This window comes from Moschus berezovskii, chromosome 17 (assembly GCF_049115385.1).
Source record: "Moschus berezovskii isolate FMDL1 chromosome 17, NW_MosBer_1.0, whole genome shotgun sequence".
Taxonomy (NCBI): Eukaryota; Metazoa; Chordata; class Mammalia; order Artiodactyla; family Moschidae; genus Moschus; species Moschus berezovskii.
Window position 1 is genome coordinate 63128002 of NC_142476.1, and position 15261 is coordinate 63143262.

Consider the following 15261-nt stretch of genomic DNA (forward strand, 5'->3'; position numbering starts at 1 on the left):
CCATGGGATTTTTCAGGCAAGAATAATGGAGTGGGTTGCCATTTTTACTCCAGGGGATCTTCCCAACCCAGGGGATCTTCCCGACCCAGGGATCAAACCCACATCTCCAGCATTGCAAACAGATTCTTTACTGCTGAGCCACCAAGAAAGCTCATGCCTTATCTTCAGGTTTTATTATATAGCCATCCCAGTATTCTGTTGTTACTGTGGTAAATGTTTTTCCATCCTTTCACTTTTAACCTATTTGTATCTGTGAATCTGAAGTGTGTCTCACGCATACCCCAATGTTCATCACAGCACTGTTTACAATAGCTAGGACATGGAAGCAACCTAGATGTCCATTGGCAGATGAATGGATACATATACACAGTGGAATATTGCTCGGCTATTAAAAAGAACGCATTTGAGTCCATTCTAATGAGGTGGATAAAACTGGAGCCTATTATATAGAGTGAAGTAAGTCAGAAAGAAAAATACCGATACAGTATATTAGCGCATATATATATGGAATTTAGAAAGATGGTAAGGACAACTCTATATGTGAGACAGCAGAAGACACGGATGTACAGAACAGACTTTTGGACTCTCTGCGAGAAGGCAAGGGTGGGATGATTTGAGAGAATAGCACTGAAACATGTATTTGCTGCTGCTGCTGCTGCTAAGTCACTTCAGTCGTGTCCAACTCTGTGTGACCCCATAGACGGAAGCCCACCAGGCTCCCCCGTCCCTGGGATTCTCCAGGCAAGAACACTGGAGTGGGTTGCCATTTCCTTCTCCAGTGTGTGAAAGTGAAAAGTGAAAGTGAAGTCACTCAGTCGTGTTCGACCCTTAGCGACCCCATGGACTGCAGCCTACCAGGCTCCTCCATCCATGGGATTTTCTAGGCAATAGTATGTGAAATAGATGACCAGTCCAAGTTCGATGCATGAAACAGGGCTCTCAAAGCTGGTGCACTGGGACAACCCAGAGGGATGGGATGGGAAGGGAGGTGGGAGGGGGTGTTCGGGGCAGGGGGGACACATGTGACTGATTCATGTCAATGTATGGCAAAAACCACCACAATATTGTAAAGTAATTAGCCTCCAATTAAAATTAATTAATTAAAAAATAAAGTGTGTCTCAGACACATGTAGAAACATATAGACAGCACATAGTTGAGTCTTGCTCTCTTGATGCCCGTCTGTAAACCTTTGCCTTTTAAAAAATTTGAGAAATTTTTATCTAATTGTATTTTTTATTGAGGTGTAATATAATACACTGTGGAAAATTCTGAAAGAGATGGGAATACCAGACCACCTGACCTGCCTCTTGAGAAACCTATATGCTGGTCAGGAAGCAACAGTTAGAACTAGACATAGAACAACAGACTGGTTCCAAATAGGAAAAGGAGTACGTCAAGGTTGTATATTGTCACCCTGCTTATTTAACTTATATGCAGAGTACATCATGATAAACGCTTGGCTGGATGAAGCACAAGCCAGAATCAAGATTGCCAGGAGAAATATCATTAACCTCAGATATGCAGATGACACCACCCTTATGGCAGAAAGTGAAGAAGAACTAAAGAGCCTCTTGAGGAAAGTGAAAGAGGAGAGTGAAAAGTTGGCTTGAAGCTCAACATTCAGACTTAAACTTATTTTATACTCCCTCCCTGGTGGCTCAGACAGTAAAGAATCTCCTGCTTGCAATGCAGGAGACCTGATTTCGACCCCTGGGTGGGGGAAGATCCCCTGGAGAAGGGAATGGCAACCCACTCCAGTATTCTTGCCTGGGAAATCCAGTTATTTTATAATTGAAAGTTTGTAACTTTTGACCCGGTCCACCCTCTGCTTTTTAATCAGTGATTAGTCTGTTCACAGTTAATGTAGTAGTTGATATGGTTGAATTTATGCCTGTCATGCTATTTGTTTACAGTGTGTCTCATATCCTTCATGTTCCTTTGTACCTCCTTTGCTGCCTTCCTTTGTGTTAAGTACTATTTAGTATACAAATTTTACTTAGTATAGTTATATAGTTAGGATTTGTATATTAGTGTACAAATTTAGTATACAATTTTAATTTCTCTGTTGTTATTTTTAGATGTTTTTTGAAGGTTTTGTGTGTGTGTTGCTCTGGGAAATACCGTATGAAGGTTTTTTATCCAGTATAAACTTTGAACATTTCACAATCTAATTAATACTGAATTCATTCTGATAAAACATTGCAAATTTACTCCAATATAGCTCCATTTTCTCCCACTTCCTTATTACAGTCATCATCAAATGCATTAGATTTATATCTGTGATCATCTGAGAATACAGTATTACAATTATTTCTTTAAATAATCTTCAGTTCATTCGCTCAGTCGTGTCCAACTCTTTGCAACCCCATGAATCACAGCACGCCAGGCCTCCCTGTCCATCACCAACTCCCGGAGTTCACTCAAACTCACATCCATCGAGTCAATGAAATGAAGAAAATAGAAAAAGTGTTGTATTTTGTATACACTGTTTTTTATATGCACCCACATATTTGCCATTTCTGGTGTTTTTCTTTTCTTGCTGTGGATTTTAGTTACTGTCTGGTATTGTTTCCTTTTATCACAAAGGATGTGTTTTAGTATTTCTTCCTATCTTGTCTAGTAGCAGCAGATTCTGTTTTGTTTACCTGAAAATGTTTCCATTTCTCCTGCATTTATGAAAAATGGTTTCACAGGATATAGAATTCTTGACTTATAGTTTTTTCTTGTTAGTACCCTGAATATGTCACCCTATTGCCTTCTTACTTTCATCATTTCTGATGAGAAGTGATAAATGTACCTGTTCATTGTGCTGCTATTCTCCTACATGTGATGAGTCATTTTTCTCTTGAAGCCTCCAGTATTCTTTCTTTTCCTTGGATTTTGGAAATCTCACTGTGCTGTGTCTAGATTGATGCTCTTTATGTTTATCCTATTTGAGGTTTATTGAGTTTCATTGATTAGTAGGATTTAATTTTAAATTAAATATGGGAGATTTTTGGCCATAGTTTCTTCTAGTTTCTTTTTCTGCTGCTTTCTCTCCTTCACTTTCCACCTCTCATTACAAATATGGTGGTACACTTGATATGTTTCTCCAGCTCTCTGAGACTGTCTTCATTTTTCTTCAGTCTTTCATTCTCTGTGTTCTTCTGATTGGATAATCTCTATCTTGATCTTTCTTTAATAGAGCAGAATCCAAACTTATTACAATATATTATCTAAAATGTTCCCTGATGCTTTTTTTCATATCTTCTTTTTAACTCTAGAGTTTCTATTTGGTTCTTTTGTACAGTTTCTGTGAGATTCCTATTGAGTCATTGTCTTTAATTCTCTGAACATATTTATAAAATCTAGTTTTGAAGACTCTGCTAATATATCATCTCTTTCAGTTTCTACCTACTATACTTTTATTCTGGGTAAGAACCATGCTTTTTTACTTTATTACATGTCTAGTAATTTTTGGTCGAAAACTAGATATTTTAGATAATGTATTATAGCAAGTCTGTTTTCTTTTTTCTTTTTTTTTTCCGAGAATTGTTGTATTTCCTTTAGTAACTTGCCCTGGGAGCTCAGATGGTAAAGAATCTGCCTGCAGTGCAGGAGGTCCTGGGTTCAATCCCTGAGTTGGAAAGATCCCGTGGAGAAGGGATGGCAACCCCCTCCAGTATTGTTACCTGGAGAATTCCATGGACACACATGGAGTCACAAAGAGTCAGACATGACTGAGCAACTGACACTTTGATTGTGCAACCACTGATATCTGCTCAGTTTTTGTTTGCTCTTTTATTTATTTTTAATAAATAAAGTCATGCAGACTTGGTGGTCAGCCAATGACTTAGGCAGAGGTTGTACTCAAACATCTTAATCCAGAAAGGCCTCAGACTAATCTGTGTGTGTAGTTGGGTAACATATACAAAGTTGATGTCAGTTTCCAGGTCATCCTTTAGTTTTTGCTCTTTACCAGACTCTCTTGGGTCTTTCCCACCAAATCACATAGTTTTCCACTTAGGCAAAAATTTATGGAGAGTTCATTTCAGTCTTTTTATGGTTCTCTAGTTTACAGGATCTCCCTGTTAAATTCCTGCCTGTTCTGACACTCACCTCAGACAGGACTGCATCTTAGGCTTCCAGAGTTGTAGGGTTTTCTTATTCTTTTCTCATTGAGTTCACCACTATTAGCTAACACAGTCAAAGGTTTTTACTCACTGGTCCACAACCACTCTGCCCCTGTGGCAACAAACAGCACTGTTTCCATGACCAGTCATACACTAGAAAAACTCTTTTCACCAATTAGGCTGTTGGTGATGGTGGAGTGTGAATAGCCTTTTGCAAAAAGGCCACTGAGTTCACCAATCCTTACCTGAAGTTCTAGCAATTTTCCAGCAGTGCTCATTTCTTAATTGTTTTCTGCATTTAGTCCATTTCCAGTACCTTGAAATGGTAGTCTTTGACAGTCTTGTACAGGTTTATACACATCTTTTTGCAGAGAGGAATCACCAACCTCTTCGTACTGCCATAACTAGAAATTCTAATTCTCTGTTTGTTTATTCAACTTTATTGCTCCTATCTTCTACATACCTGTTTAATTTTCCCTTAATTGGTCAAAGACTGAAAATGATATTTTAGTCTTCTGCACTTGAGTTTTTAATCAGTTGATCCTTTTAAACAGTTTTGCATTGAACATTTGTGTTCTATTAAAATAATATCATTTTTTTGTGTATAAAAATAGAGAATCCCCATGGACAGAGGAGCCTGGCAGGCTACAGTCCCAAGAGTTGGATACAACTAAGTGACTAAGCACAGCACACAGCAAAATGTGTCATTTTGCCTAGTTTAACGCCTTAAATGTTCTTATTTTTTCACTCATGCTGGTTGTTTCCTTGGATTTTCCTAATGTTACTCCAAACTGAATTTAAATAATAGTGGCACAAGAATTCATCTATGTGAGGGATCCCCAAGACCACACCCAGGTTTGGTTTGGCAATTCACTAGAAAGACTCAAGTGTGTGTCAAGTGTGACCAGTCGCTCAGTTGTACCTACCTCTTTGCAACCCCATGGACTGTAGCCCACCAGGCTCCTCTGTCCATGGGATTTTCCAGGCAAGAATACTGAGTTGGGTTGCCCTTTCTTCCTCCAGGGCATCTTCCTAACCCAGATATCAAACCTGCATCTCCCGCATCTCCTGCATTGGCAGGTGGATTCTTTACCACTGAGCCACCTGGGAAGCCCCAGAAAAACTCAAGAGTACTTGGCAAATAATTGTATTCATGGCCATGGCTTATCACAGAAAAGGATACGAAGCAAACTAAGCAAAGAGAAAAGTCAGTTCAGTTCAGTTGCTCAGTTGTGTCCGACTCTTTGTGACCCCATGGACTGTAGCATGCCAGGCCTCCCTGTCCATCACCAACTCCTGGAGTTTACTCAGACTCATGTCAGTTGAGTTGGTGATGCCATCCAACCATCTCATCCTCTGTCGTCCCCTTCTCCTCTTGCCTTCAATCTTTCCCAGCATCAGGGTCTCTTCAGATGAGTCAGCTCTTCGCATGAGGTGGCCAAAGTATTGGAGTTTCAGCTTCAACATCAGTCCTTCCAGTGAACACCCAGGACTGATTTCCTTTAGGATGGACTGATTGGATCTCCTTACAGTCCAAGGGATGCTCAAGAGTGCAACACCACAGTTCAAAAGCATCAATTCTTCGGTGCTCAGCTTTCTTCACAGTCCAACTCTCACATCCATACGTGACTACTGGAAAAACTGTAGCTTTGACTAGACAGACCTTTGTTGGCAAAGTAATGTCTCTGCTTTTTAATATGCTGTCTAGGTTGGTTATAACTTTTTTTCCAAAGAGCAAGTGTCTTTTAATGGTGGCTGCAGTCACCATCTGCAGTGATTTTGAAGCCCCAAAAAATAAAGTCTGACACTGTTTCCGCTATTTCCCTATCTATTTGCCATGAAGTGATGGGACCAGATGCCATGATCTTCGTTTTCTGAATGTTGAGTTTTAAGCAAATCTTTTCACTCTCCTCTTTCACTTTTATCAAGAGGCTCTTCAGTTCCTCTTCACTTTCTGCCATAATGGTGGTGTCATCTGCATATCTGATGTTATTGATATTTCTCCTGGCAATCTTGATTCCAGCTTGTGCTTCATCCAGCCAAGCATTTCTCATGATGTACTCTGCACATAAGTTAAATAAGCAGAGTGACAATATACAGCCTTGACATACTCCTTTCCCTATTTATAGGAACCAGTCTGTTGTTCCGTGTCCAGTTCTAACTATTGCTTCCTGACCTGCATACAGGTTTCTCAAGTGTCAGGTCAGGTGGTCTGATATTCCCATCTCTTTAAAAAGTTTCCAGAGTTTGTGGTGGTCCATACAGTCAAAGGCTTTGGTATAATCAGTAAAGAAGAAGATGTTTTTCTGGAACTCTTTGGCTTTTTCGATGATCCAAGGGAAAAGTACACGGGGCCAAAGTCTAGAGTAAAACTAGTTTAAGCTTCCAAGAGTCCCCTCCCTATGGTGTCACACAGGACTTGCAGAATACCTTCAGCAGCAAGTTGTAATTGCACTTATGAAATGTCTACCAAGGAAACTCATTATTCAATGCCCAAGGTTTTTTTAGAGGACTGGTTACGTAGGCACCTTTTGCCTGGCATATATAAGAATTGGAAAGCTGGTAACTGCATTGTTTGCACAAACAATCTGGGCATGGTTAACCACCTTTCTTAGTATGGCAACAGTGGGAACGTTCTCAAAGTTCAGGCTCCCAGAAGTCAACTTTGTAGGCGACCCTTTCTAAGGATAGCAGTCTGAAACCTAGTAAATCTTTTCTGCTTAGCAGCCTTGTCTTTGTTTCATTTTTGAATTATTCCTAGTGCTTCATTCATGAGTATAATGACCAAGTTTCTTATGTTGACTTTTTTTAAAAGTATTTTCCTCCTAGTTTGGTAGATATATGGTTTCATTCATTTATCAAATTAAGGATCACCATTTAAAGTTTTGTTGTTTGTTTCCAAAGTTTTTAAATTGTTCTTCAGTATTAATGCATACCTTTTTTGGAAACTTTAATAGACAGCAATACTGTACTTTCTCCACTTTGAAGAACATGTTTGGAGCAGTTATGTATGTATATGGTATTTAGGAGCTTTTTGTATCCTAAATACCATAATTACTTTTTGTTTCTTTTTTCAGCTCGATTACGTGGTGTTCATGATGGTCTCTTCACTGGACAAATAGATGCTGTGGATACTCTCAATGCTACTTATAGAGTAACATTTGATAGGGCAGGGCTTGGAACTCATACTATCCCTGACTATGAAGTTCTTGTGAGTATTTATTTCACAGTACATATTTGGTTTATGCCTATAAAATATGTTTTGTAGAGTTTTCTTCGGGGTTGTATTTATGATAGAATCAAGATTTCAAGTCACAAAGGAAGAGATCTTTAGGGGTTCCCAGCCCTGCCTCCTGAACTCCTGGAGCAGAACTCTAATTTTCTTCTACATTTTCCAGAATCTAGCATCCTTCTGCCTTCCTTGTACCAAATTAGAGTGTAACACAACTGATCACTCTTGACTAAATAGGTGCACAACACTTGCACCTGGGGAATAGCTACACAACACTTGCATTTCAGCTGTTTTTATAAAACAACTGAAACAAGTTGTTCCAGTTTACAAAAACAAGCTGTTTTGTAAAACAACTTTGAAAGTTGAAGTAACATCTTGTACTTTGAAATATATATTTTTTTATATGTTCCTACTTTATCCTTAGAATATACAAGGTGGATGTTAATAACCTCCACTTTTCGTAAGGTGAAACTGAGACATAAGTACATTAGGTAATTTACTCAAGGCTTTCAAGATGGATTCTTGCCAGGTTGAGTCTTGAATCCAGATCTTTTGAACTTCTGATATAGACCATTAAACTATTGAACCATTATATCACGATCATGTTTAATTTAGCAACGTAATGGAAATTATATACTTTCCTAATAAGTTAAAATATAAAGAGTAAATATAACTGATAGTTTTTTTAATGAGTAAAAACTTTTTGAAAAAAAATTGTTTGCCGCTAAGTATAATGGAAATTTAACTGTTTACATTAATCCCCCTGCCTCTTCATTCCTTTGTTATAAAGTTGATTTTTAAGGATTCTGAACTTACAATTAAAAATCAAAATTTCTTTATCTCTTTAGTATAGAAATAGAGGACTGTTTCTCTGCTCCATACTTTTAAAAAAACTGTGACTCTGCTTATTTTAAGAGTTTCCTTATCAAACGTACTTTAGAGAGGAGCAAGAGAGAAAGATAATTTGGACTAAATATAGAGCAAGGTATATCAATCTTATTTTTTTCATTAAAGGATGAAATCTTTAAACCTCCCATCTCAAAAGAGAAAAGTTACTCTTCTGTTGCATTAATGTAATTTCCTTTATGAGATCACCAAAACATCTCTCCCTGGCCAGATAAGAATTGCCTTTAATTACAGTGGGTAATATTCAGATAGTCTTTAACCCCGAGACAGACAAGGGTGGCCATAGATCACTTTCTTTTTGTGGGTTCAACATCTTAATAGCCAAGTAGTATTCATACTCTGATTTAAGTTCTAGCCCTTTGATCTTTATAGTTAATATATGTTATGATAAATCATAATAAACTAGTGTACATTTAATGCTAAAACAGAATTTTTATAAAGCTAAAATGATTGGTAAAGTTCTTCAAGTTTTGGGGCCTGTTCTCTTTTCCCAAAGAGTAATGAGCCTCATGAGACAATGCCAATTGCTGCCTTTGGACAAAAACAGCGGCCTTCTCGATTTTTTATGACTCCACCACGGTTACATTATACTCCTCCTCTCCAGTCACCGATTACAGTAAGTAATATTTTTTAAATATCACCAGTAATTTAAATGATTATGAATGTAAACTATGTCCTTACGAAATATAGATTGATTGATTGTAGTAACTTTAGGTGGTGCCCACATTATTTTGAGTTGTCAGATGTTAAATAAAAATCTAATAAAGTAAATAAAACAGTTGCTTCAGCTTGGAAATATTTTCCTTTTTATAGGATTTCTAATAGAATATTAATTATAATATAATTTGCTCTTTATTCAAAATTTTATGATAGTTCCTACTGTGTAGCACGAAGGACTGTATTCAATATCCTGTGATAAACCATAATGAAACAGAACATTTTAAAAATGTAACATATATATAGAAAGGAATCACTTCGCTGCACAATAGAAGTTAGCACAGCATTGTAAATCAACTGTACTTCAATAAAATAAAGTTTTAAAAAATTAAAATGCTTCCTTTTGAAAGGTCAGTGGTTAAATGGTTCCCTTTTATTCCCATAGGATAATGATCCCTTATTAGGACAGTCACCTTGGAGAAGTAAAATTTCTGGCTCTGACACTGAAACGTTAGGTGGTTTTCCAGTAGAATTCCTTATCCAAGTGGTAAGAATTGTTCTGAATATTTTGCTCACTTGTTAAAAAAAAATTCATTATCTTTTGTGTTATTAAAGTTGAAAATTTTTCTAGGACCAAATATTTTTACACTTTTTAAAGTCATTGTGTTTTAAGAACTCTGTTACTTCCAACAAAGCTTGAAAATAAGTTATAACAGCCAAAAAAGACTTAGAGGTCTATTTTTGTTGGGCTTTTCTTGGGTTTGGTTCTTATTATTTTTCTATGTTAAGGACTCTAGCATAAGTGTTATAGCATACACTCTGTGAAATTGAATGCTTAGCTGTTAATAAATTGTATAAATATAAAGGTTTTTATTTAGTAACCTCAGTAATCCTGCCATTATCAGTCACCTCAAAACTTATGGTGTGTTGGCCAGCTCTCGGGTTAGGAGGAACTTTAGTTTTTTTCTGAGACTACAAATAGCTGTTCATTTGCTAAGTACTTAATGATTAGACACAAAGAAATCTAAAGCTAAAGTGAAACAAATAGCAATTATTATATAAAACAATTTTCTTTAATAGCCTGATTCTTAATATAATGAGCTGTTTGTTTTGAAAATTAGGTTGAATAAATTATTTAGTTTGAATCATAGTCTGATGATGTTTGATTTGTTTCTTTTCTTTTCCTTTTCTTTTTTGAAAATAAAGCTATTTGACTTGGGATAGATAAAGTCTTTATAAATAAAAATGTTTATAACATAAGCCATTAAAATATTCAGTGTTACCTTTTACAATTAATGTTATTTTGAGGAAAAGTCTTGTTATTTGTATGTATATGTATAGCATTTCTTATTCCTTAGTTGTATGTTGTTAATTATTCTTGGAGTACAGAATTACACCTTTTAACTTTCAAAAGTAGATATTTTTATATGAAAATTTTAAAATATGAAAAGAGCTAAGGCTTATCATTTCACAACTAGGACACTTGTTTTTTAAAGACATTCTTTCTTTTGTTAAATAGTGGAAGTAAAAACAAAGCTGATGTGTCATATTTGGGCAAGGGGTAGAGGGAGATGGGGAAGGAGCAGGGAAGAGGGAGAGTGGGGAGCAAGAGATCCACCAGCAGAGGGAGTCAGAAGCTAAATGCTAATACACTACTTGTAAAGGATCGATGTTTTTGTTGCTGCTTAGATGTTTTGATTGCAGTGCTTAATTTTAACTTCAAAATCCATGTGTAATACCTAGCTGAAACACTGCTTTCATTATTTTAAGCTTTCTAGCAGGTAAAAATAAAAGCCTTTTTATGTACTTGTCTTTTGTAATATCTAAAGTTTTATGAAACTCAGGTTTGCTCTTGTCAAGCTGTAATATACGTTTTTGTCTTTGTCTATTACTATTTTTTTCTTATGACAAAATAAACATCATTTTTTGCTAGTTTCATAATTCATAGTTCGCAATGAATTTTCTTTCTTGGGGTTAGGGATTTTGAGGAATCTAAAAAGACTCTCTCTAAGAGAGGACTCAGTTTTGAAAAAATGAGAAGGAAACAGCATGATTTTCTATCAAAAACTAACCAAGAAACACAAAACTGAAAGAGAAAGTAAAAATGGTAGAAAGATGTTGCCTTCATCCATTTTTTACTGTTTCTTACTCAGTAGAATCACACAGATTTCCTTAAAACCCAGCAACTAAAGACAGGAGACCAGTCCAGAGCTCTGGACCTACTAATAAGGGTCAGTATCAACAAGTATGTAACATATCTTACCAGGCCCTCCCTCTACCTATATCAACTTAGGTCAGCTTTTTATTTTTATTTTTTAATTATCAAAATTTTAGTACATATGAAAGCAGAGTTGTATAATGTATCTCTCTGAACCCATTATCTAGCTATAGCAGTTATCAAAAACTCCTGGCCATTTCTATTTCACATATACTCCTACCTTCTTTCTCTCTTTTAAGAAATTAAATATCATATCATTTATCTGTAAATATTTTGTTATGTATCTTTAAGTGGTAAGGGCCCTTTTTAAAAAAGAGACATAACTGTAATAATATTATTACATCTATAAAGTTAATAAAAACATGTCTTAATATCATCACATATCCAGTCAGCATTCCAGTTGTCTAGTTGGCTCTTAAATATTAGCTCTTCTTTTTTCCCATTAACCTCTTTGTTGAATAAACTGTATTATTTGTCCGTAGAGTCTCCCACTGTCTGGATTTTGCTGACTGAATCTTTATAATAACATCCAGTATACTCTTCTGTCTTTGTACTTCATATAAATTGCTCATTGAATATAAAGATTTGATTTGATTTGGGTTTTTTATTTGATTGATATGGTTGTTTTTATATGACTACTTTTATGCATACTTTTGTATTCTGATAGGATGTGTAGTAGTAGTGCTCAGCCATGTGCAACTCTTTGCGACCCCATGGACTATAGTCCATCAGGCTCCTCTGTCCATGGAATTTCCCAGGTGGAATACTGGAGTGGGTTGTCATTTCCTACTCCAGGGGATCTTCCCAAAGCAGAAATCGAACACACATCTCTTGTGTCTCCTGCATTGGCAGGCAGTTTCTTTACCACTAGCTCCACCTGGAAAGCCCTGATAGGATACCCCTATTGTTTATCTCTTTTTTAATATAACGTTAGCTGCTACAAATTATCAGTGCCTAGATCCATTCATTCGTTAGGATTGCAAAATGGTGCCATTCTTGTTCTTTGTGTATTAGCTGAAATCGTTCTGTGAGGATCAGTTCAGTTCAGTTCAGTCGCTCAGTCGTGTCCGACTCTCCGCGACCCCATGAATCACAGCACGCCAGGCCTCCCTGTCCATCACCAACTCCTGGAGTTCACTCAAACTCATGTCCATCGAGTCGGTGATGCCATCCAGCCATCTCATTCTCTGTCGTCCCCTTCTCCTCCCGCCCCCAACCTTTCCCAGCATCAGTCTTTTCCAGTGAGTCAACTCTTCGCATGAGGTGGCCAGAGTATTGCAGTTTCAGCTTTAGCATCAGTCCTTCCAGTGAACACCCAGGATTGATCTCCTTTAGAATGGACTGGTTGGATCTCCATGCAGTCCAAGGGACTCTCAAGAGTCTTCTCCAACACCGCAGTTCAAAAGCATCGATTCTTCGGCTTCCCCAAATCTATTATTTGGTTAACTAATGGCATAGTTTGTATAGGAAAGGCAGGATAAATGCTTAATTTTTTGGCTTTGTTTTCCAGTTGATGAGTTTGGTTACTAGTGTTCTCCAACAGTGGTTAATTTTGTTTAAGTATCAGTCTGAATGCATGGATTTTAACATATTTATGCTTCAATTAATTATAGTTATTATTCTGATTGGTCCACATGTTGTTCCAGTGAAAGCTTATTCAGGTTGACTTCTTACTTGTTTTGATGTACCTGCTTACAGTGGATTTTAAAATATCTTCCTCTCAGCCAGTCAGATTTCTAAAATAGTGTCTGTGTTATATTTATATTGAAACACATCTGCTAAAATATCTTAGTGGAAACTTACAAGTTTGATGTCTACCTGATATATTTAAGTACCTCTCTTTATTCCAAAACATCTCTTTTTCATTGTCTGTAGACCAGACTATCAAAAATTCTCATGATTAAAAAGGAACATGTCAAGAAATTAAGGGAAATGAACACAGAAGCAGAAAAACTGGTAAGGATTTTTTTTGTTTACTTGTCTCATTTTCAAACGGTGGGGGCTTTTGTATTTAAGGGTTGAAAATATTTTATGAAAGAAAACCTAGAGATAACTGTTATTTTAAAATTCTGATTTACTCTCACTGTGTTTTATTATACTGAACACATGCTTAATTAGCAATACAGTATAGTTCATTACCCTAGACTTCCTTATGTTATTGGATAGGATTAATGGATATATATTAGATTCTTAGACAGTTTGCATGAGTGTGGAATTCCTAGCATTGGTGCTTCTGACTAAGGAAATCATATTAGCATAAGTTATTCAAATGGTTCAGAATAAATCAGGAAATATGTAGGCTGGTATCTTCAGGTTATCTTGACAAAGCTTATATCCTATTTTATCAATCTAATGAGTGCAAAATATGAGAGTCAAGTTAATTCATAGGAGAGTATTATCAGAATTTTTTAAGATGTAGAAAATATTCACTAAGAAAGCTTTTTAATCATACCGGAAGTCATAGTTATGATTTTATAGGATGGTGAATAGTTTTTATCTCAAATACCATCTCCAACTGATTAGAAATGGTTGCTAGAAAGTATGAAAGGAAAGGAGAGCTCAGTGACTAGACTTGGAGGCAAAGGGCTTTAGCTAATCACCAGTGTCTGTCATGAGTACGAGAATAGGGAGTTGTCATAACATTAATCACCTTTTGCATGGAATGGTGTGAGGGGTAGGTGTGAATAAACAGCTGGACAAGTAGATACAGAACTGAATGAGGAACCGTCTTCTTGTAGGCGTTTTTTTAAATCTGAACATGACTTTGAATTATCCAATTCAAGCCCATCATTTTTATGGAATTGAAAACTGAAGACCAAAGATGTCAAGGGATTTTGACCTAAGATTTTGCTGCTATTTAGTAGTACAGATACCAAAACGGGCTTCTCGGTCCCAGTTTAACTCATGTAGGCATGTTATAAAATTAATATTGTCAGATAAACAGACTATCAAAGATCGAAAAAAATTAGCCATAACATATTGCTGTTGTATATCCTAAACATAATAATATTAATGTGCTTACTTCTTTGCTACTGGACTCTCACTCTTATCTTGGTTTCCATTAGTTCTACTTCTGCCCTTTATTCTATGGTTTTTCAGTGTTCCCCCGCTGCATTTCCTCTGATCATCTTATCTTTTCCATCTTGAAAAAAGCGTTTAAGTTCCTCAGTTGTGTCCGACTGTTTGTGACCCCGTGAACTGTAGCTCACCAGGCTCCTCTGTCCATAGAATTTTCCAGGCAAGAATACTGGAGTGGGTTGCCATTCCCTTCTCTAGGAGATCTTCCCAGCCCAGGAATCAAACCTGGGTATCCTGCATTACAGTAAGATTCTTTACGGTCAGAGCCACTAGGGAAGCCATTTCATCTTCATGCATATCAAATTATTTTACTTTCATAGCACTAGCTAGGACTTCTCCCTGTAGCTTGGTTTTACACCTTAAAGTATTAGATTTGACTCAGCCGAATTAAAATTACCTACTTTTACATAAAGGCCTATTTTGATGTCGGCCGGGCTTCTTGGCATATGGAAACTCTGCAGAAATCTAATTTTCTTGATAGACTTTATAATTTTATTTATGATTAGAAATAATTTCTGTTATAAAAATTCAAATATTGTGAAACTAGTATATGGTATAAATATGTTTTTGTGCTTAGATATGGATTTCTTCTTCCATGCATTTACTTTCATATTTTGTTTTGTTTTTTGAAGTATAGTTGATTTACGGTATTAGTTTCAGGTATACAGCATACTGATTTAGTGCTTTTGTCAGATTATATTCCATGATAGGTTATTATAAGATACTGGGTATAATTCCCAGTGCTATTCAGTATATTCTTGTTGTTTATCTATTTTGTATGTAGTAGTTTATATCTGTTAATCCCATACCCCTAATTTATTCCGCCCTATTTTCCTCTCTCCTTTGGTAACCACTAGTTTGTTTTCTGTATCTGTGAGTCTATTTCTTTCAGCATACACGTTCATTTGCATTGCTTTTTAGATTCCACATATAAGTGATATCATGCAGTATTTTCCTTCCTCTGTCTGACTTATTTCACTAAGCATAACATCCTCTAAGTCTGTCCACATTGCTGCTGATGGTTTTATTTCATTCTTTTTTATGACTAAGTAATATT

At 36.3% G+C, this 15261-nt stretch overlaps 1 protein-coding gene across 1 annotated transcript in view; it reads left to right on the forward strand.

Annotated features, from left to right (window-relative positions):
* The window catches only part of LIN9 (lin-9 DREAM MuvB core complex component), an 89716-nt gene that overhangs the window by 47376 nt on the left and 27079 nt on the right, over window positions 1-15261 (forward strand). Inside the window, exons 8-11 of the mRNA XM_055419783.2 lie at window positions 7191-7324; window positions 8748-8867; window positions 9354-9455; window positions 13002-13082. Of these exons, the coding sequence (XP_055275758.1) occupies window positions 7191-7324; window positions 8748-8867; window positions 9354-9455; window positions 13002-13082 (437 nt within the window). The remainder of the gene's footprint in view (window positions 1-7190; window positions 7325-8747; window positions 8868-9353; window positions 9456-13001; window positions 13083-15261) is intronic.